General features: G+C 47.7%; 1 protein-coding gene across 3 annotated transcripts in view; it reads left to right on the forward strand.

The window, feature by feature from the left end:
• Nucleotides 1–4278: 4278 nt before the first annotated feature.
• The window catches only part of LOC147008220 (SWI/SNF-related matrix-associated actin-dependent regulator of chromatin subfamily A containing DEAD/H box 1B-like), a 37199-nt gene continuing 20186 nt past the window's right edge, over nt 4279–21291 (forward strand). The window contains exons 1-5 of one of the 3 annotated variants that reach the window (XM_085865100.1): nt 4279–6336; nt 9630–9716; nt 9881–9995; nt 15592–15713; nt 16170–16358. In XM_085865100.1, coding sequence (XP_085721226.1) covers nt 9929–9995; nt 15592–15713; nt 16170–16358 — 378 coding nt within the window. In that variant the 5' untranslated portion in view covers nt 4279–6336; nt 9630–9716; nt 9881–9928. Of the gene's footprint in view, nt 6337–8964; nt 9532–9629; nt 9717–9880; nt 9996–15591; nt 15714–16169; nt 16359–21291 lie in introns of those variants that run through there. The other 2 variants (XM_085865101.1, XM_085865099.1) reach the window with 2 other exon arrangements.

A 21291-nucleotide genomic window follows, 5' to 3' on the forward strand; every position in this document is an offset into this window, starting at 1 on the left:
TCATGCAGCTGCACGTGTTCCTCGTCCCTCCTTGGACGGTATCATCCGGCAGGGATACCCCTCCTGCCGGATTCCAACCCCACGTGCAGCCATGGCGTCACCGTGCGCATAAAAAAAACACAAGCCCCACGTCTCGAGGGGTTCCCCACGCGAACACATGTGCTTTGCCCGTTGGAGCTTAACACACACGATCGCGTGGAGAACCCGTCCGGTCCAAATCCGTAGTCCTGCCTAAACTTTGTCCGTCCGCGGGATCGGCAAATCCACCGCGTGCGTTTCCGGACCGGGACTTCACTCTCGCAAGCGAGCACGTGGCGGTCTCGTGCGTTGCACAGCACGAACCTCGTGCTCACTGCTGGGTGAACCCGGCACGGTCCCCGAAACAACTACAGCCGCTACTCGGCTTTCTTTCCTCACATATCGCCGTCGTCGCCATTCGACCCACGCACACCTGCGTGTCACGACGCTCACACTCCACACCATTACATTCACCCCGGGAGACGCGGCTGCATGTTCACACATGCCAACCGACATCTCCCTCACATACCGCTCTCTCACACACACGGTCTCCCTTTCATAAACCATACCACTCACACGTGGTGCTCCATTCATACAAACCACTCCACTCACACCCGCGGGGGCACTCACCCGCGGTGCCTCATCCACACACCGTGCCTCACTCACACACGCGGGGGCACTCACCCGCAGTGCCTCACTCACTTGCGGTGCCCCTTTTACACACGGCGTGCTGGGAAGCACACACTCCGGCACACTCGCCACCACACCACTCACACACGGGGTCGCTTCCACACACGGGGACGCACTCACACCTTGCACCACACACACAGGGACAACCACACTGGGGATTCGTGTCCCCACAAGGGTCTCCGGGGCCTCTATACCCCCCAAGCTCTCCGTGCACCTGTTCACAGCACCCGTCCCCTCAACCTCGCAAAGCACGACCGAACTCACCTGGTCGTGACTCGCCTCAAGGGGGAATACTCCCTCCCCTCGTTCCTGGAGGAGGCCATCCCGCTGCTCGCACCGGGTCCCTGCACGGTCCGCCAGCTCACCCCCATTATCCTCCACTACCTCCGTGTGTGTGTGCGTCACCCACCCCGTCTTCATCGTGCAGTCTTCCCTCTATTTTTTCTGTCTCCCGTGTCTCTGCACATTTATAAGTTTCTGTTGTCGTCACCTCGTGTCTCGTCTCACACGTTTTGGTCTCCCCATTTAATTTTTCCCTTTCGGTCATCGGCACGACCCTCGCCCAACACGTCCCCCGAATTATTTTTTTACCCGCCTCCACCGCGGTCCTGTCAGCCGTTGCACCCCCTTCCAGCTCGTTTGCTCCCACACGTGGAGTCGCCATTCCCAGCTCCCTGGTCACGGCCTTCATGCCCGCCTGCAGGCATCGGCCCATGTTCTGCGTCTCACCCCGTAGCTCTTTCATTTCTTCCTTCATGTTTGCTTCCATTCCGTTTATTTGCTTGTTCATTTCGTTTTTCATTTCATTTGTATTTGTATCCATCTTTGCTGTCATTGCCGCCAGCATGGCGCATAGCTGGGCCATGTCGGGTGCGCTTGGGTGAGCCGTTTCGGCAAGGGTTGGGGAAGGGTTTTGGTGGAGAGGGGGGGGGAGGTGTCATACACCGCGGCCGCTGCCGCACCTATTTCGGGCTCTGGGTTCAGTTGGACGAGTTCATGTTCCTGCACGGGCATTCCATCCTGGGCCATGGATCCTACACATTCTACATCCATTTCTAATACCCCCGGCTCCCGCTCGCCTTGAGACGCCATCTTGCTTCTCGTGAAGGGTTAATTTCGCTCGCTCGTAATTTGGAGGGAATCGGGGGTCGCTTCTCTCACCCCTGGACCGATTCCCGTGAATTTAGCTGGAGACAGGAGAGCCCGTTTTCCTGTTCTCCGATACCAGTGCCGCGAGGAGGGCGATGGATTTGTATCGCACGACCTGACACCAGTGTTGCGGATTCGCGCCCGCCGGCGTGCTGACGGCCACGTAACTCGAATCGCGGAACGTCGCCCACCGGACGGACAATCCAGTCATGACCCTCTCGGACTAACGCCGGGAACCAGTCACGGGTGGACCTTTCGGTCTCACCGCGATCGAGCCAATCGGCCCCCGCGTGGGATAGGGTTGCTCACCAAATTCGACCTACCTAAGTACCCACACGGAGGGTAGACCGGGCGATCGCACCTCGCCGCAGGTCGACTTCGGACACGGGCCACTTAAGCGACCCGTTCCGTACTATCGGGATAACCGAGCGGTGTTATCGTCGGCCTCGACGGTTCGATTAATTATCGGGCGTATTCAGCCCACTACCAACCCTTTACGTGAAGCAAGATGAGGATTCAATGAGAGAAATGACGAAGCGAAGCGGGAAAGCCGTTCAACATAAAGCACATTTATTCGCGATGAACGGAAAGCACACATATACAATTCCACCAAAAGCACATAGAAGGAAAAGAAACACAATGCAATTTACACAAAAAGCAAATGTAAAAGCGAAGACACAATGCAGAGCTATCCGACTACCGAGCACACGGCAACACTTATACAATTCCACTTCACAGACGGCGCCGACAACACATACCCAAAACCAAGAAAAAGAACACCCTCAAGGATGAGGCGGGCCTGAGGCCGAGACCGGGTCGGGCCTACCCGTCTGGTGATGAGACGCGGAGCGGCGATGGTGCCTCAACTCCGCGAGCCTCGCGGACAGTGTCTGGTAGGGGGTGGGAAGGGGGCCCCCTTGGTCGCACTATCTCAGCGCGGGGGGAAACAGGAGGGGGTTGCTGATGCTTGGGGAAAGGAGGATTTTTACTCTGTCTCGGGTCCCGCGACGAGCGTCTCCACCTCGACCAGGTCGCGCCGTCGGCCTCCCTGGTGTGCAGCTCCCGGCACCGACGCGAGCACCCCCTCGTCTGCCTTCTCCGCCGCCGCCTCTCCACAGCTCCGTCCTCTTCGCTCCGACTCCAACTCCGAACTCTTCCTCCTGCGAACTTCCCAACTGCACTCAACGCCAACGCACACGACGGCCGCGAAGTCTTAACTCAACTCTACTGACGAACGCGGCCGCTTATATAAGCCCCGTGGCTTCGCCTTTGACCCCCTGCCTTCGACCTTTCACCTCGCTCCCCATTGGCCCGAGAAAAAGTGGGCGTGAATGCTTTTTGATCCATGAATTTGCATATAGCGACCGCCCTCCAACGCCCTGGAGGCGGGGCCAAATCGCCCCTCGCTCACCGATTGGACGGAACAAAAGTGGGCGTGAGTCGTTTTTGATCCGTTTTTGGAGCGGAAAATCCGTGGTTTTGTACACGCTGTTCGGCGCGCGCCCTGCACGAGTCCAATACCGGTACCCACAAGCGGCGCAAGAACGGTGGCGATGCGACGGTTGCGAGGTGTGACGGGAAAGGTCGTGGCTGTTGTGGTGAAGCGGCGTTGTGGTGTGTGGTTGATGTTGTGACGACTGTTGAGACGTGGTTGGTGGTGGTAATCATGGCGGTTGGTCCAAAATAAAGATAGCAAAAGAAAAACGGCTATCCTGAAGAGTCGCAGCACGCATAAATGACATTTATTCCCTCTAGACAACGGGTTTGGGCCTAACTACACATATACTTACCGAGATATCTCACCTAAGGGACCTGAATGGTGGTTTGCGAATTTGGTAACCACAACAATATATATATATATATATATATATATATATATATATATATATATATATATATATATATATATATATATATATATATATATATATATATATATATATATATATATATATATATATATATATATATATATATATATATATTGTTGCGAATTCCCGCCCGCCCGGCGTGCGATCGGCCACGTAACTCGAATCGCGACACGTCGCCCACCGGACGGACAATTCAGTCATGACCCTCCGGGAACTGCCGCCTGGAGCCAGTCACGGGTGGGGGTTTAACCTCACCACAATCGTGCCAATCGGCCACCCGCGTAGGATAGGGTTGTTCGCCAAACTCGACCTCCCGAAGTACCGACGCGGATGGTTAATTGTCACCTCGCCACAGGTCGACTCCGGACACGAACCGCTTAAGCGGCTCGTTCCGTACTACAGGGATAACCGAGCGGAGTTATCGTCGACCTTGACGGTTCAGATTAGTTACCGGGAACTTACACCCACCACCAATCCCTTACGTGATGCAAGATGGAAATTCAAACAAAGGAAAGGACGCAGCAAAACGGGGAACAAATTCAACAAGCCGCACTTTATTGCGCAACACACGGAAGCACGTATATTACAGCAAAAGAAAAATGCACAAAAAACGAAAGAAACAAAAGCAAGGACACAATGCAGAGCTACAACCGACTATAATTATTATTTACACGAGCACAGGAACACTTATACGATTCTACTTGGCAGACTAGCGCCACACACACATTTATACAAAAACCCCAAAAGAAAAGGAAGTCGCGACTTCCCAGGGCGTGTCGAGTCCTTCTCCCGCGCGTAACTCGCGTCGTCCGCCCGACAGCTCGGACGGGGCTCTTGGAACGGACGGGGCTCGTTCGGCGCTACTTCCCACGCTCGTGCACGGGGTCCCAGGGCCCGCGCGAGGATCGCCGAACAGGGCAGGAACCACGAGCTCGCGACCCGAACCAGAAGGCTCACTTCGAACTCCACACAACTCCGAACCAACCGAGCAACCAACCAAAAAACTCCCGAACCAACTCGTTCGTCCCTTTTGTAGGGACCGGCTCCGCCCATTCGCACCGCCCCGTTTTCGGCTCCACCCTCCTTCGAGAAGCTTCCCGAAAAGGGCCGTTCCCTCACTCCAACCGCCTCACGCCGATCATCCACCAATCGGCGGCGAGCTGCCCTTCCCCCCTTCCTTCACACCAAGCGCAGGGAAAAATGGCGGGAAAAGCCCACAAGCATCGTTAGTTGTTTTTGTTCTTCCGCGGAGATCGTGACCGCACGGTGCTTATTGAATGGTGAGTGGCGAAGATGTGGTAGCATAGGTGGTGGAGGTGGCATGGTTGGAGTGTGGTTGGCGCTGTGGTGGGGATGGCGTGGTTGTTGAGATGCTGTTTGTTTGAAATAAAAGATAGAACAGAAAAATGGCTAACTCAAAGCATCGCAGCCCGGATGGATCACATAAATTCCCTCTATACAACGGGTTTGGGCAAACTACACATGGACTTATCGATATATCTCACCTGAGGACTCTTTTTGGTGTAATGCGAATTTCCATCAATTTTGCTGTTTTCATTTCATGCATGGTCGCGTTTACTCCCGCCAGCATGGCGCATAGGTGGGCCATGTCGGGTACACTCGGCTGAGCATTTCCACTTACATGCTGTGGAAATTCGCAGAACACCATTTGGGTCCTTTATATCAGTTATTCCGGTAATTACGTGTTCAGGTAGAATTCCCCACTGTTGTTTCGCGGGATTTATTCATGTGATCAGGGCTGTGATCTTTGAGATCGTGGTTTTTCTTTTGCTGTCTTTATTTTGGAACAACCACCAACCACAACGCCCACCGCACCACCATTACTACCACCACAAAGCTCCACCAACCACAACAACCACGATCACCTCAACCACCAACCACAACAATCTCGATCACCTCAACCACCAACCACAACAACCACACCACCTCAGCCACACCACCATTACTACCACCACAAAGCGCCAGCCACACCACGTTAACCACAACCTTCACAACCACGCCACCGTGTTTCCACCTCAGCAATGGTTCCCAGAAGCCTGGTTCGTCGATGGAAAGCAGGCAGACGACCCTTTCCCCTCCCCACCCCCGAACAAATGGCGTCTCCGCGGCCAACACGAGAGATCCCAATAACGCCGGGCATTTCCCTTCCCCCTTTCCCACCCCCGCGCCGGGAGAGAGGAGGGGCAGGGCGAACCGAGGTTCAAAGGTGAAGTAGGGGAGGGCGCTCCTTTTGGGTGGAAAGAGCCCACTGCAGCCCCTCCCCTTAGGGTCAACAACAACTGCCCGGCCGAGCTCTGCTGGAATTCCCCCCCCCCCGTGCACCGGGAAGGGAGGGGCGAAGCTCTGTGGATAAATGTCGGAGGCGCTGGAACGCGGAGGAGAGAATTGAGGCGGTGGAATGCTGAGGAGAGTCTCTGGGTGTGGTGTTGAGGAGAATCAGAATCGAGGTCGGGGGCGTCGTGAGGAAGGAGGTTGTCGGAAGGAGGCGAGAGAACCGTGAGGGTGGGACGAGCACAATGTCGGAGGAAGGAGGACGGAGTCCCGAGGGTCCACCACCACACGGTCGCATTTCTTCCTTTATTTCTGGGTGTGTGTGTGTTCGTGGCACCGTCTATAAGTAAAACTGGTTAAGTGCATGTAAATAAATAATTATAGAAAACGGCTGGAGGTCGTTGGTCCTCCTGTTCCCTTACCCCCATTGCTTGCACACGTGATAGTGTAAATAAATGTGCCTGTCTCAATGTTGACATGTTCGTGTGTCTTTTTCACCATTTGAGTTGCCATTGCTACGTACGGAATGTAGCTGGCTTTTGAAAAGCCGATAAAGTGATCGGGTCCAACAGGGCTGCGCGATAATACCCCGCTCGGTATCCGCAGAACGGAGCGAGCTGCGTACGTGGCTCGTTCCCAAGCAGCCCCGTTGAGGTACAACCTCTCGGTAGCCTTCCCGCACGAATAATTAGGTAAGTCGACAATTCGGCGATTGGACCCTGCAGCGTGCGGGTCAAGTACTGACAAGGCTGTGGTGTGCTTAAAAACACACCCTTCGCTGGATTTCAGCGTTGATCTAAAATTTCTACGACTGGATTGCTTGTTCGGTGGGCGCGCGCAGACACGATTCGACTAAAAAGCGGCTGTCCGCACGCCGAACGGGCGGGAATCCACAATATATATATATATATATATATATATATATATATATATATATATATATATATATATATATATATATATATATATATATATATTTATTATATAAATGGCAGTCCTGTCTGTGTATGTCTGTCTGTCTGTTTTTTGTGACGAATAAGCTCCTAGACCAGTGAACCGATCTTGATGAAACTTTACACATATATAGAACTAACATTCAGCTCCAGGATGCGCTTAGTGGCTCTCCATAAAAATGAAAAAATATATATATTAAAAATATATATCTATCTATAATTCCAGTAGTGTGTGTGTGTGTGTGTGTGTGTGTGTGTGTGTGTGTGTGTGTGTGTGTGTGTGTGTGTGTGTGTGTGTGTGTGTGTGTGTGTGTGTGTGTCTGTCTGTCTCTCTGCGACCGCCGTTTCTCGACGACCGCCAGCCTGATCTGATTGAAACTTGCCAGGAATATTGCCGGGGCCCCGCAGATGTGTCTTTTCGATGTTTGATATCAATCGGACAAGCGGTTCCCAAGTTACGGCCATTTTACCGATTTTTCAGTGTTGAAAAGGTGTATATATGGCAGCTGAAGGTGTCGTTCCACCTTCTCACCTTATCATGCCAGTTTTTTCCCAAATTATTAATAATCGGACGATCACCGGTCCGATCGGATTGAAACTTGCCAAGAATATTGCCGGGGCCCCGCAGATGTGCCTTTTCGAGGTTTGATATCAATCGGACAAGCGGTTCCCAAGTTACGGCCATTTATCTGTCGACCAATGACAAGACACCGTGATATGACGTCACGAATGACGTCACAATTATTATTTATTTATTTGTTATTTTTTATTTATTTTGCACGATTGACGGTCCTATCTGATTGAAACTTGCCAGGAATATTGCTGGGGACCCGCAGATGTGGCTTATCGAGGTTTGATATTAATCGGACGAGCAGTTCCCAAGTTACGGCCATTTATCTGTCGACCAATATCTGCGAGAGAGGGGGACGGGAGAGGGGTGGATGAGAGTGGGGGCGAGAGAGGAAGGGCGAGACTAGGGGGGATAGAGGGGGGCAAGAGAGGGGAGAGAGAGGTGGGCGAGAGGAGGGGGTGAGAGAGGGGGCAGGAGAGAGGGGGATGAGAGTGGGGGGGGCGAGAGAGGGGGATGAGAGTGGGGGGCGAGACTACGGGGGATAGAGCGGGGGCAAGAGAGAGGGGCGAGAGAGGGCTGCACTTACTGGCACTCACCTACGGGCACGCACCTACGGGCCCGCCCCTACGGGCCCGTACTAGTATATATATAAATAAAATTTCCATTAGAAAGAAAAAAATGGCTTTCGAATAGTGCGCCGGCGTATTAATCATAACAAAAGGCTTCATGGTTAAAAACGCAATGGTTTTTTGAAATACAAAATGTTCGTATTCGTTGACTTTTTAAACATAAACATTCTCCTCCTGTTATTTGAATTCTCGAACTGCACGCGCACGCCAACAGCAAACTGCTGATATATCTGCTCATGAAAGAGCCAGGCAAGCGGAGTCAGCTGCAGAGAGAGAGAGAGAGAGAGAGAGAGAGAGAGAGAGAGAGAGAGAGAGAGAGAGAGAGAGAGAGAGAGAGAGAGAGAGAGAGAGAGAGAGAGAGAGTCGCCTAACTGCAAATAGAGCGTCACACCGATGGGCGAGAGAAGCACAAAACTCACGTTCCAGCTTTTTGGCAGGACATCAACAGTTGCCACTGCTGCTAGAAACATTGAGTGGCTCAAGGCTGCCTTCAACTATGACCTCTCTGAGGATTATGGCATCATCAAGCCTTCCTTCCATAAATCTGAGGAATAAAAGAAGCCTTCCCAATTTTCTCCATACAACTAATGCCTCAGTCTAACCAGCGTAAGGAAAATAGGGCAAATTTCCCGTGTATTCCCGGGTACTTCAGCTAGTATATATATATATATATATATATATATATATATATATATATATATATATATATATATATATATATATATATATATATATATATATATATATATATATATATATATATACTTCAGTGTGGCCTAGGTTTAAATCGTGACCCAGATATAAACTATCATCCTGGTGTTTCACAGGCTGGGTAATTCATCGATGTATGCTGTCCCTCAGATGGACGTTAAACGGGAGTTCCTAATTTTTCTGACCTCGGAAGAAGGGCAACCTGAGTTAACCCACGTGGTGTTGTTTCAACGAAACGACAGAGGCTCAAACTCAAGACCTTAAGATCTTAAGCCAGCCACCTTAACCGTGAAGCCTTAACCATGAAGCCAACACCAGGCTTTGGCTCGTGTTCATGAGGTATTATCGTTTGTTGGAAATATATATTGAGTCCTCCCATTCCCTTATCGCCCAAAGAAGTTGCATAAAGCAACCATGAAAAGCTACCTGAAGTAAGCAATGAGCCCTTTGCCGTTTCAACCTCTGCCCGAGTTCCTCCACAGCTGTGAAGACATTCACAAACAGTACGTACATAGGAATCCCAATGCTATCCTGGCATTGAGATTCTCACGTATGTACTACGTTAATGGAGGAAATCACAAGTGGGATCGAAGATGACACGAAACTGTTTTGGCCTGCTGTCTTGAGGCAAAGGAAGGATGAGCAAGGTTGGATGAATGTTAGGGGACGATTGCACTGGTGGGAGGAAAAGGGAACAAACTGAAGGAGGTTTACAAAAAGTTGATGAATGTATCCACGTGTGTAGAGATGGGAAGCCAACTGGGAAACGGCTCAACTGGACAGAGTACGTCGACTTGTCCAGCCCTTCATCTTGCGTCGTCTCAAGACCGAGGTAATTCTGTTTCCATCGGGTGCATTTGGCGGTAAGGAGTGAGAAATGATTTGCATGAGTGAGATGCGAAGAACTTTCATACCGGTTGAGGGATGCAGGTGAAAGGAAGCCCTGCTCGATCTTGGTCTGTTGATCGTTCTTTTGTGTTTTATTGTCGTTTCTAGGTTCTGCAGCAGCTTCCTGAAAAATGTGAAGAGGTGCAGCTGTGCGCCATGACAAACAGTCAGAGGAAGCTATATATTCACCTTTTGGAGAAGCTTACAGAAAAGCCTGCAGCAGGTGTTGTGTTATTTATTTTTTGTCGTTTTTTTTTAAACGTTATCCAGAAGTGAAGGCTCAAAGTGGAGCAAACATTGTCCGCAGAGCAACGGTTTTAAAGACAGCGGGGATAAAATTTTTGTTTGTCAGGTCAGGTTAGATCTGTGACCTGCTTCAGGTACCATGTAAACCTGTACTAACCTGTTCCATGGTCGGGTTGTCGGCGACTAAGCCGTCTCCCCCACCAGGTGTTTTTTGGTGAGGAGGGTGTTTGGATCTGGACACCCAGCAGGATTAAAAACAAAACCTGTCAAAAGGCGGAGGAGCTCCTTGTGAGCCAACGGCGATCCATATCTCGTGCCCAACTGTGTCTGCGGACGTCCTCCTGCAGTTGGGTTACTTTTTATTGGGAGGTTGGTGGCAGGATTTGCACTCCAACCACCGTAAAATCCTTCATTCCGCAAAACACAAAAACGCAAAAAAATCTGAAAACCCACTCCGTGGGAGTACCTCCTGTGCAGCTTCCCTTCGCAGGGCAGCTCACCGGATGACGGGATTTGATCAAAGTCTTCGGGACCCCCAATCTTTGATGAAAGGAGGGAAACCACGCGGTAACATCCCTGGGTCAGATTGTGGGAGAGTGTCGGAGTGGTGCTGAGGTGTCGTCCACCAGACGGCGGTCTCCTTGGGTTAACCTGAGGCGGTCCCTTCGGGTGGGTGCCTGGAATGTCCAATCCCTAAGAGAGGATGATCACCTGTCTCTGTTATCATCTGAGCTCAAGCGTTTGGACATCGGTATTGCAGCTCTCTCTGAGGTTCGGAGACCGGATTGCGGCGAGATAATGGTGGGTGGTTACACCTACTATTGGTCTGGTCGCTCTGATGGTTACCATACTCAAGGAGTTGCTGTAGCTGTGTCCAATAAGCTGACCCAAATGATAATTGAGGTAACACCGGTCAACGAGCGTATTATGAGATTAAGGATTCGTCACTCCTTCGGTGTCATTTCCCTGGTCTCTGTTTATGCTCCGACTGGGGCGAGTGACCTCACCGTGAAGGACACATTCTACGCCACGCTCGAGTCTGGTTGATCATTGCCCCAGACGAGATACACTTCTAGTCTTGGGGGATTTCAATGCATCGACTGGAACTGATCGGGATCGTTATGAGACATGTGTTGGTCCCCATGGGTCATGAACTATGAACCAGAATAGCCTGACCTGACAAACTATGAACCAGAACAGCGCCCACAAGCTCATCGCTGGACTTGGTATTCCAACGCTGGCGGTGTGACAAAGGAGATTGACCATGTCCTCGTTGTCGGTCGTTGGAGGATGATCCAGAACTGCAGGGTCTACCGGAGTGCTCAGTTCCTCAATACTGACCACTGGCTTGTTGTAGCAACTCAAAAGCTGCACCTTACATCCTGCAGAATGGTACCATCCCAGCCTCGGCTGGATGTTGGCAAGCTCAAGGATGAGAGAGTAGCTGAGGAGTTTGCGAACAGGCTGAGTGGAGATTTTGGGGGTCTGTGTGCTTTGGGGGGTCCTGAAGACTTGTGAAGTGCCTTCAAGACCACCATCCTTGATGTTGCCGGTGGATGTCTTGGAACTCATCGCAGGGCAAAGAAGAATTTTGTCTCTCAAGGGACACTGGATACCATTGACCAGAGTCGCAGGGCCAGGCTGGATGGCAAACCTGAGCTGTTCAGGGAGCTGAGGCGTAAAACTGAACGTGCACTGAAGGTGGACAAGGAGGCCGATGTGCGAGGAATCCGTGAGGGGGTAGAGCATCACCTGTGGACAGGTGATTCTCGTCCCGCTTACAGGGGAATTCGCGCATTGAGTTCATCCAAGCCCATCCCTCGGAGCACTGCAGTTAGAGCAGAGAGTGGTAGGCTCTTGACAGAGGAGTCTGAAGTGAAGGCCCGCTGGGCCGGTTACTTTGAGCGTTAGTACCAGGCTGATCCCCCAACTGTCGAGTTGGACGTCAAGGGTGTTACAATCCCTGTTGCTTCCCCTCCAATCAACTGTGGTCCACCTTCGCTTGTGGAAACACGGGCTGCGGTGAACCGGTTTAAACGGGGTAAAGCTCCAGGGATCTGTGGCATGCATGCTGAACTTCTCAAGGCTGGTGGAAATGCTGCACTCGTGTCGTTGCATGCGGTTTTGTGCTCTGCCTGGAACACAGGCATCATCCCAACTGACTGGAAGAGGGGCCTCGTTGTCCCTCTCTGGAAAGGGAAGGGTGATCGCCAAGACTGCAACAACTACAGAGGGGTGACGCTGCTCTCAGTGCCGGGCAAGGTCTTTGCTCGGATAATTCTTGATAGGGTTCGCCACCAACTGCTTGAGCACCAGCATCCAGAGCAGTCAGGCTTTACACCAAAGTAGTCAACGAATGACCGTATCCTTGATCTTCGTGTCCTCACTGAACGCAGAAGAGAGTTTCGACAGGGGCTGCTTGCAGCCGATGTTGATCTCTGTAAAGCGTTCGATTCAGTGAATCGGGATGTCCTCTGGAGGATTCTTGGTTTTCGTGGAGTGCCACCAAAACTGATCGATCTGATGTCTGAACTCCACTCTGGTACTGAGAGTGCTGTGAAGTGTGGTGGTACCATCTCTGACTTATTTCCATTTGTTACTGGAGTTCGTCAGGGGTGTGTACTGGCCCCCACACTTTTCAGCACTTTTATGGACTGGATTCTAGGGAGGATGTCGGAGAGATCAAGCTGCGGTGCATCGTTTGGGAATGTCAAGATCTCGGACCTTGATTTCGCAGATGATGCAGTCATCTTTGCGGAGACTTTAGACATCCTCTTGGGGGCCCTCGAGGTGCTGAATGAGGAGTCGGATCCGCTGGGATTACGGGTTTCTTTGGTCAAAACTAAGATCCAGGCTTTCGATGACATCTTGGATGCTGCTGTCCTGTCTGTGCCTGTTTGTGGTCAGGATGTTGAGGTCGTGGAGAGATTCACCTACCTTGGCAGTGATATTCATGTCTCTGCCGGCTGTGAGTCAGAGGTCACTAGACGTCTGGGTCGGGCCTGGGGAGTCATGGATTCACTGGATCATGGGGTGTGGCGCTGCCGGTATCTGTGCGGGAGGACGAAAGTCCGAGTCTTCAGGTCCTTGGTGCTTCCAGTCTTGCTCTATGGATGCGAGACTTGGACTCTGACCAAGGATCTGAGAAGGAGACTTAATTCCTTTGGTACCAGGTCTCTTCAGAGAATCCTTGACTATCGCTGGTCAGATTTTGTGTCCAACGAGCGGTTGCTGAGAGAGACTCGGATGAGATTTGTTACCTGCATGGTCCGTGAGCGTCAGCTGCGGCTGTATGGACATGTGGCTCGTTTTCCTGACGCTGATCCTGCTCACCAGATTCTCTCAGCGAGAGTCTCGTGAGTGGAGGAGGCCAGTGGGCCGACCACGTGCCTCTTGGTTGCAGCAGGTTGACCAGCATCTCAAGGAGATGGGGATGGGCCAGGCATCTGCCTGGGGGAAGGCCAGACAGAGGCCCCTGGAGTACCGGCGGAAAGTGGACGCAGCGACGCGCTGTTCTGGCACATCCTCCCATACCTGACCTGACCTGGGGATAAAATAGGAACAGGCAGACGTAAACGCATGGTCCAGCTCACAACATATATGGCGGTGACTGGAACTCTTAAACCTGGAGAAAACTGCCACCGAACATCGTCGATTGGTTGGTCGGTCGGTGGGTAAATAACCTCAATCAGCTGATACTCCAGGTCCCCCACCTTTTGGGTGGGATGAGGAATAGATCTGTGTGACATGAAAGAGAAATTTTGAACGGTTTTTGAAATATTGCGTGCACACACCAGGTTACCCTGAGATGGTTGCCGTGGCAACGGAATTCAGCCAATCACTGCCGTGATTGATAATTCCATCAGGAATATATATCTGCAAGATGAAAGCGAAATGTTCAACTGTTTTTGAAATATTGAGTACACAAAAGTTCATGGACAAATGGTCGGACTGTCGGTTGGTTGGGTGGTCCGCTGGTTGGTCGGTGAGTCAGCTGGTGGGTCGGTCAGTGGGTCAGCTGTTCGGTCGGTTGGGTGGTCGACTGGTCAGTCGGTGGGTCAACTGGTGGGTCGGACAGTCGGTTGGGTGGTCAGCTGGTCAGTCGGTGGGTCAGACAGTCGGTTGGGTGGTCGGCTGGTCGGTCGGTGGGTCAGCTGGTGGGTCGGACGGTCGATCGGACGGAGTTCATTTAAATATCTCCTGTTTCCGACCTTGTTGGAGTGACGGGGGACAAAAAGGGGGAAAAAGTGACAAAATTGCCCAATGTCGAAGTCATCGCTTTGAAAGGTTACATTTTCTTGAAACAAATTTTTTGCCAGCAAAGGTTGTGTAATGAAATGTTTCCTAATCTTACAATCCAGTTGAGAAATTAAACTTTGATTCCAGACTCGGTGTGTGATCGTCGGAATGTTGAATCAGGAAAATGTAGGCGTGACGTCATAAACTGGTGAATGGGGACAAAGCATTCTGTTGAGGCAGGAATTCCAGGAACTGTTGGTTTCATGAGCCGATGAGGTATTTAAACGGTCCATGAGGGAGACAGCTGTTTTCAGACAAGACCAAGATATATTGGCACCTTGCTGGCCATCCACAGACTGGCAAGGAGAGGAAAACTTTGACACTGCTTGACCGGAAGAGCCGAGAGAAGCAGCAGAACAGGCTGGAGGGGGAAGTTTTACCAAATCGAACCAAGAATGCCACTTCACTTGGTGCATAAGACTGTTTTACAAGAGATGTGAGTTAAAAAAAAGAGGAGACAGGCTGAGTAAGGGCAGCTGTTCAAAATATAAACAACAACAACTTTTCTTTTAATACCTTGGAGTGTAGTTTGAAGACTGACTCTTGGCTCCAGTGAACAGGCATGGTGGCAGTTGAAGTCTCCACAGATGAGAAGAGTGAACTGGGGTGGTTGAACAGCAGACAATCCATGTTTCAGGAAAGGGACTTGAAGACAGGTTGTTGGGTGGGTGGGGGTGGGGGTGGGTGTGTGCTGGGAGGGGTGGGAGGAGTCTATTCCAGAGAGAGAGAGAGAGTCACACAAAGTCATAACTCCTCCATGAGGTTAGGTAGGGGCTATGGGGGAGTTTTTATGTTAACAAAGACAGCAACACCACCATGATGTGAACCAGGTCTATCAAAAGCGAAGGAAGGAGTGAGTAGTCAGGGAGGGAGACAGAGACTAGTCCGGACCGTGCTGTGTGAGTTTAAGTAGATTTGAAAAGGTAATTTGAATTCCCCCCGATGTTGGAGACCACAGAATGAGGGAGTGGGGCGAGGGTGGAAGGTGCAGAGAATGGCGAGTCAGGAGCATTTGTGACAGGCCATTAATGGCTTGGAGAGTGTGGGGTGAGGGCTGGTGGTTGTCACTTAGCTCAATCCGACCGGTATCACTGAGCTTTTGAAAGGACGAAGAGAGAGCTGCGTCCGCACAGCGAAGAAGTGGATCCCAAACCATTCGGATGTTCGGCCTCGTGACGTCGTTAAACGAACTTATCTGTGATGGGGAGACTTCATCCTTGTTGCAATGAGGACATTTTTTCACCGCACATTGATGTGCATCGTTGTGTTTCCAGGAGAGAAGAGGAAGTTAAGAAACACGCTCATGCAGTTGCGTAAGATGGCAAACCACTCGCTGCTTCATCGGTTCCACTACGAGGGACTTCTGCTCTCCAAAGTTGCGCTCCGCCTGAAAAAGGTACGGGGTCTTCTTCTGCCTCTTTTCTCCGACATGCACGTGGCGTTTAAATGTTGTGAATGAAGTTATTGATATAATATTTCACAAAAGCCATTTGGACCGTGTGCACTATTCTCTTCTTCAATTACCCCGAGGAGCTAGGAGGGGGGAGTTAACACGTGAAAGTAAGAGGGTTGGTTTTGGAATGGATCATGGGGTACACTGGACGGTGTCGTCCATCAAAGCAGTCTGTTCTACTCTCAGCCATTGAAACATTGTGATTGACCTTGTTGATTATTTATTTAATTTATGTTTTTAGTGATCAAAGGTTCATGGAGGAGCTTGATGTAGTACTGTTGTATCTGGTCGAAGTCCATTGGCTCGCTTCTCATCCTGAGCGTAAACTTCATGTGGTCCTGGCAAACCTTCAAAGTTCCAATTTTCCTGCATCTTCCTCCCACCCACCCCCACACTTAGGAACCAGAATACCGGGGCAACTCAAAGGTGGAGGTGGAAGAGGATCTTTCGGTGAGGAGTGATTTCGAAATCCACTCATTGTGCGAGCAGCGCCCTGCGCTGGCCAAGCTGTCTCTACCTCCAACCCAGCTTCTCGATTCTGGAAAATTGCAGTTCCTCCACTCTTGCCTACCTGTCCTGCATGGCAAGGTTCTTCGTGACCTTGTTCTGAAGTTGCTGTGGGATTTTAAACGTTCATGAATTAGTCTTGTTAACTTGCATTGCACTGCACCACACTAATCACCGTTGACTATTACACTAATCACCGTTAAGACTGTTACACTAATCACCGTTAAGACTGTTACACTAATCACCGTTAAGACTATGATACTAATCACCGTTAAGACTGTTACACTAATCACCTATTAAGACTATTACACTAATCACCGTTAAGACTGTTACACTAATCACCATTAAGATTGTTACACTAATCACCGTTAAGACTATTACACTAATCACCGTTAAGACTATTACACCAATCACCGTTAAGACTATTACACTAATCACCGTTAAGACTGTTACACTAATCACCGTTAAGACTATTACACTAAACACCGTTAAGACTATTACACTAAACACCGTTAAGACTATTAGACTAATCACCGTTAAGACTATTACACCAATCACCGTTAAGACTGTTACACTAATCACCGTTAAGACTGTTACACTAATCACCGTTAAGATTGTTACACTAATCACCGTTAAGACTGTTACACTAATCACCGTTAAGACTGTTACACTAATCACCGTTAAGACTGTTACACTAATCACCGTTAAGACTATTACACCAATCACCGTTAAGACTGTTACACTAATCACCGTTAAGACTATTACACTAATCACTGTTAAGACTATTACACTAATCACCGTTAAGACTATTACACCAATCGCCGAAAAGACTATTACACGAATCACCGTTAAGACTATTACACTAATCACCGTTAAGACAATTACACTAATCACCGTTAAGACTGTTACACTAATCACCGTTAAGACTGTTACACTAATCACCGTTAAGACTGTTACACTAATCACCGTTAAGACTGTTACACTAATCTCCGTTAAGACTGGTACACTAATCACTGCGTTAAGACTGTTACACTAATCACGTTAAGACTGTTACACTAATCACCGTTAAGACTGTTACACTAATCACCGTTAAGACTATTACACCAATCACCGTTAAGACTGTTACACTAATCACCGTTAAGATTGTTACACTAATCACCGTTAAGACTGTTACACTAATCACCGTTAAGATTGTTACACTAATCACCGTTAAGACTATTACACCAATCACCGTTAAGACTGTTACACTAATCACCGTTAAGACTGTTACACTAATCACCGTTAAGACTGTTACACTAATCACCGTTAAGACTGTTACACTAATCACTGTTAAGACTGTTACACTAATCACCGTTAAGACTGTTACACTAATCACCGTTAAGACTGTTACACTAATCACCGTTAAGACTGTTACACTAATCACCGTTAAGACTGTTACACTAATCACCGTTAAGACTATTACACTAATCACTGTTAAGACTATTACACGAATCACCGTTAAGACGATTACACTAATCACCGTTAAGACAATTACACTAATCACCGTTAAGACTATTACACTAATCACCGTTAAGACTGTTACACTAATCACCGTTAAGACTTACACTAATCACCGTTAAGACGATTACACTAATCACCGTAAAGACTATTACACTAATCACCGTTAAGACTGTTACACTAATCACCGTTAAGACTATTACACTAATCACCGTTAAGACTATTACACCAATCACCGTTAAGACTATTACACTAATCACCGTTAAGACTATTACACCTGTCGCCGAAAAAAGACTATTACGAATCACCGTTAAGACGATTACACTAATCACCGTTAAGACAATTACACTAATCACCGTTAAGACTATTACAGCAATCACCGTTAAGACTATTACACTAATCACCGTTAAGACTATTGCACTAATCACCGTTAAGACTATTAAACTAATCACCCGTTAAGACTATTACACTAATCAGTGTTAAGATTATTACACTAATCACCGTTAAGACTATTACACTAATCACCGTTAAGACTATTGCACTAATCACCGTTAAGACTATTACACTAATCACCGTTAAGACTATTACACCAATCGCCGAAAGACTATTACCACAGATGAATCACCGTTGCTAAAAGGCGATTACACTAATCACCGTTAAGACAATTACACTAATCACCGTTAAGACTGTTACACTAATCACCGTTAAGACTGTTACACTAATCACCGTTAAGACTGTTACACTAATCACCGTTAAGACTGTTACACTAATCACCGTTAAGACTGTTACACTAATCACCGTTAAGACTGTTACACTAATCACCGTTAAGACTGTTACACTAATCACCGTTAAGACTGTTACACTAATCACCGTTAAGACTGTTACACTAATCACCGTTAAGACTATTACACCAATCACCGTTAAGACTGTTACACTAATCACCGTTAAGATTGTTACACTAATCACCGTTAAGACTGTTACACTAATCACCGTTAAGATTGTTACACTAATCACCGTTAAGACTATTACACCAATCACCGTTAAGACTGTTACACTAATCACCGTTAAGACTGTTACACTAATCACCGTTAAGACTATTACACTAATCACCGTTAAGACTGTTACACTAATCACCGTTAAGACTGTTACACTAATCACCGTTAAGACTATTACACCAATCACCGTGAAGACTATTACACTAATCACCGTTAAGACTATTACACTAATCACCGTGAAGACTATTACACCAATCGCGAAAAAAGACTATTACACGAATCACCGTTAAGGCAGACTACACTAATGACCGTTAAGACAATTACAGTAATCACCGTTAAGACTATTACACCAATCACCGTTAAGACTATTACACTAATCACCGATAAGACTATTGCACTAATCACCGTTAAGACTATTACACTAATCACCGTTAAGACTGTTACACTAATCACCGTTAAAGACTGTTACACTAATCACCGTTAAGACTATTACACTAATCACCGTTAAAGACTATTACACCAATCACCGTTGAGACTATTACACTAATCACTCCGTTAAGACTATTACACCAATGGCCTTGAAAAAGACTATTACGAATCACCGTTAAGACGATTACACTAATCACCGTTAAGACAATTACACTAATCACCGTTAAGACTATTACACCAATCACCGTTAAGACTATTACACTAATCACCGTTAAGACTATTGCACTAATCACCGTTAAGACTATTACACTAATCACCGTTAAGACTATTACACTAATCACCGTTAAGACTATTACACTAATCACCGTTAAGACTATTACACTAATCACCGTTAAGACTATTGCACTAATCACCGTTTAGACTATTACACTAATCACCGTTAAGACTATTACACCAATCGCCGAAAAGACTATTACACGAATCACCGTTAAGACGATTACACTAATCACCGTTAAGACAATTACACTAATCACCGTTAAGACTGTTACACTAATCACCGTTAAGACTGTTACACTAATCACCGTTAAGACTGTTACACTAATCACCGTTAAGACTGTTACACTAATCACCGTTAAGACTGTTACACTAATCACCGTTAAGACTATTTTACACTAATCACCGTTAAGACTGTTACACTAATCACCGTTAAGACTGTTACACTAATCACCGTTAAGACTGTTACACTAATCACCGTTAAGACTATTACACCAATCACCGTTAAGACTGTTACACTAATCACCGTTAAGATTGTTACACTAATCACCGTTAAGACTGTTACACTAATCACCGTTAAGATTGTTACACTAATCACCGTTAAGACTATTACACCAATCACCGTTAAGACTGTTACACTAATCACCGTTAAGACTGTTACACTAATCACCGTTAAGACTGTTACACTAATCACCGTTAAGACTGTTACACTAATCACCGTTAAGACTGTTACACTAATCACCGTTAAGACTGTTACACTAATCACCGTTAAGACTGTTACACTAATCACCGTTAAGACTGTTACACTAATCACCGTTAAGACTGTTACACTAATCACCGTTAAGACTGTTACACTAATCACCGTTAAGACTATTACACCAATCACCGTTAAGACTGTTACACTAATCACCGTTAAGATTGTTACACTAATCACCGTTAAGACTGTTACACTAATCACCGTTAAGATTGTTACACTAATCACCGTTAAGACTATTACACCAATCACCGTTAAGACTGTTACACTAATCACCGTTAAGACTGTTACACTAATCACCGTTAAGACTATTACACTAATCACCGTTAAGACTATTACACTAATCACCGTTAAGACTATTGCACTAATCACCGTTAAGACTATTACACGAATCACCGTTAAGACGATTACACTAATCACCGTTAAGACAATTACACTAATCACCGTTAAGACTGTTACACTAATCACCGTTAAGACTGTTACACTAATCACCGTTAAGACTGTTACACTAATCACCGTTAAGACTGTTACACTAATCACCGTTAAGACTGTTACACTAATCACCGTTAAGACTGTTACACTAATCACCGTTAAGACTGTTACACTAATCACCGTTAAGACTGTTACACTAATCACCGTTAAGACTGTTACACTAATCACCGTTAAGACTGTTACACTAATCACCGTTAAGACTATTACACTAATCACCGTTAAGACTATTGCACTAATCACCGTTAAGACTATTACACTAATCACCGTTAAGACTATTACACTAATCACCGTTAAGACTATTACACTAATCACCGTTAAGACTATTACACTAATCACCGTTAAGACTATTGCACTAATCACCGTTAAGACTATTACACTAATCACCGTTAAGACTATTACACCAATCGCCGAAAAGACTATTACACGAATCACCGTTAAGACGATTACACTAATCACCGTTAAGACAATTACACTAATCACCGTTAAGACTGTTACACTAATCACCGTTAAGACTGTTACACTAATCACCGTTAAGACTGTTACACTAATCACCGTTAAGACTGTTACACTAATC

This window comes from Eptatretus burgeri, chromosome 20 (assembly GCF_056783735.1).
Source record: "Eptatretus burgeri isolate ZD-2024b chromosome 20, Ebu_testis_v1, whole genome shotgun sequence".
NCBI lineage: Eukaryota > Metazoa > Chordata > Myxini > Myxiniformes > Myxinidae > Eptatretus > Eptatretus burgeri.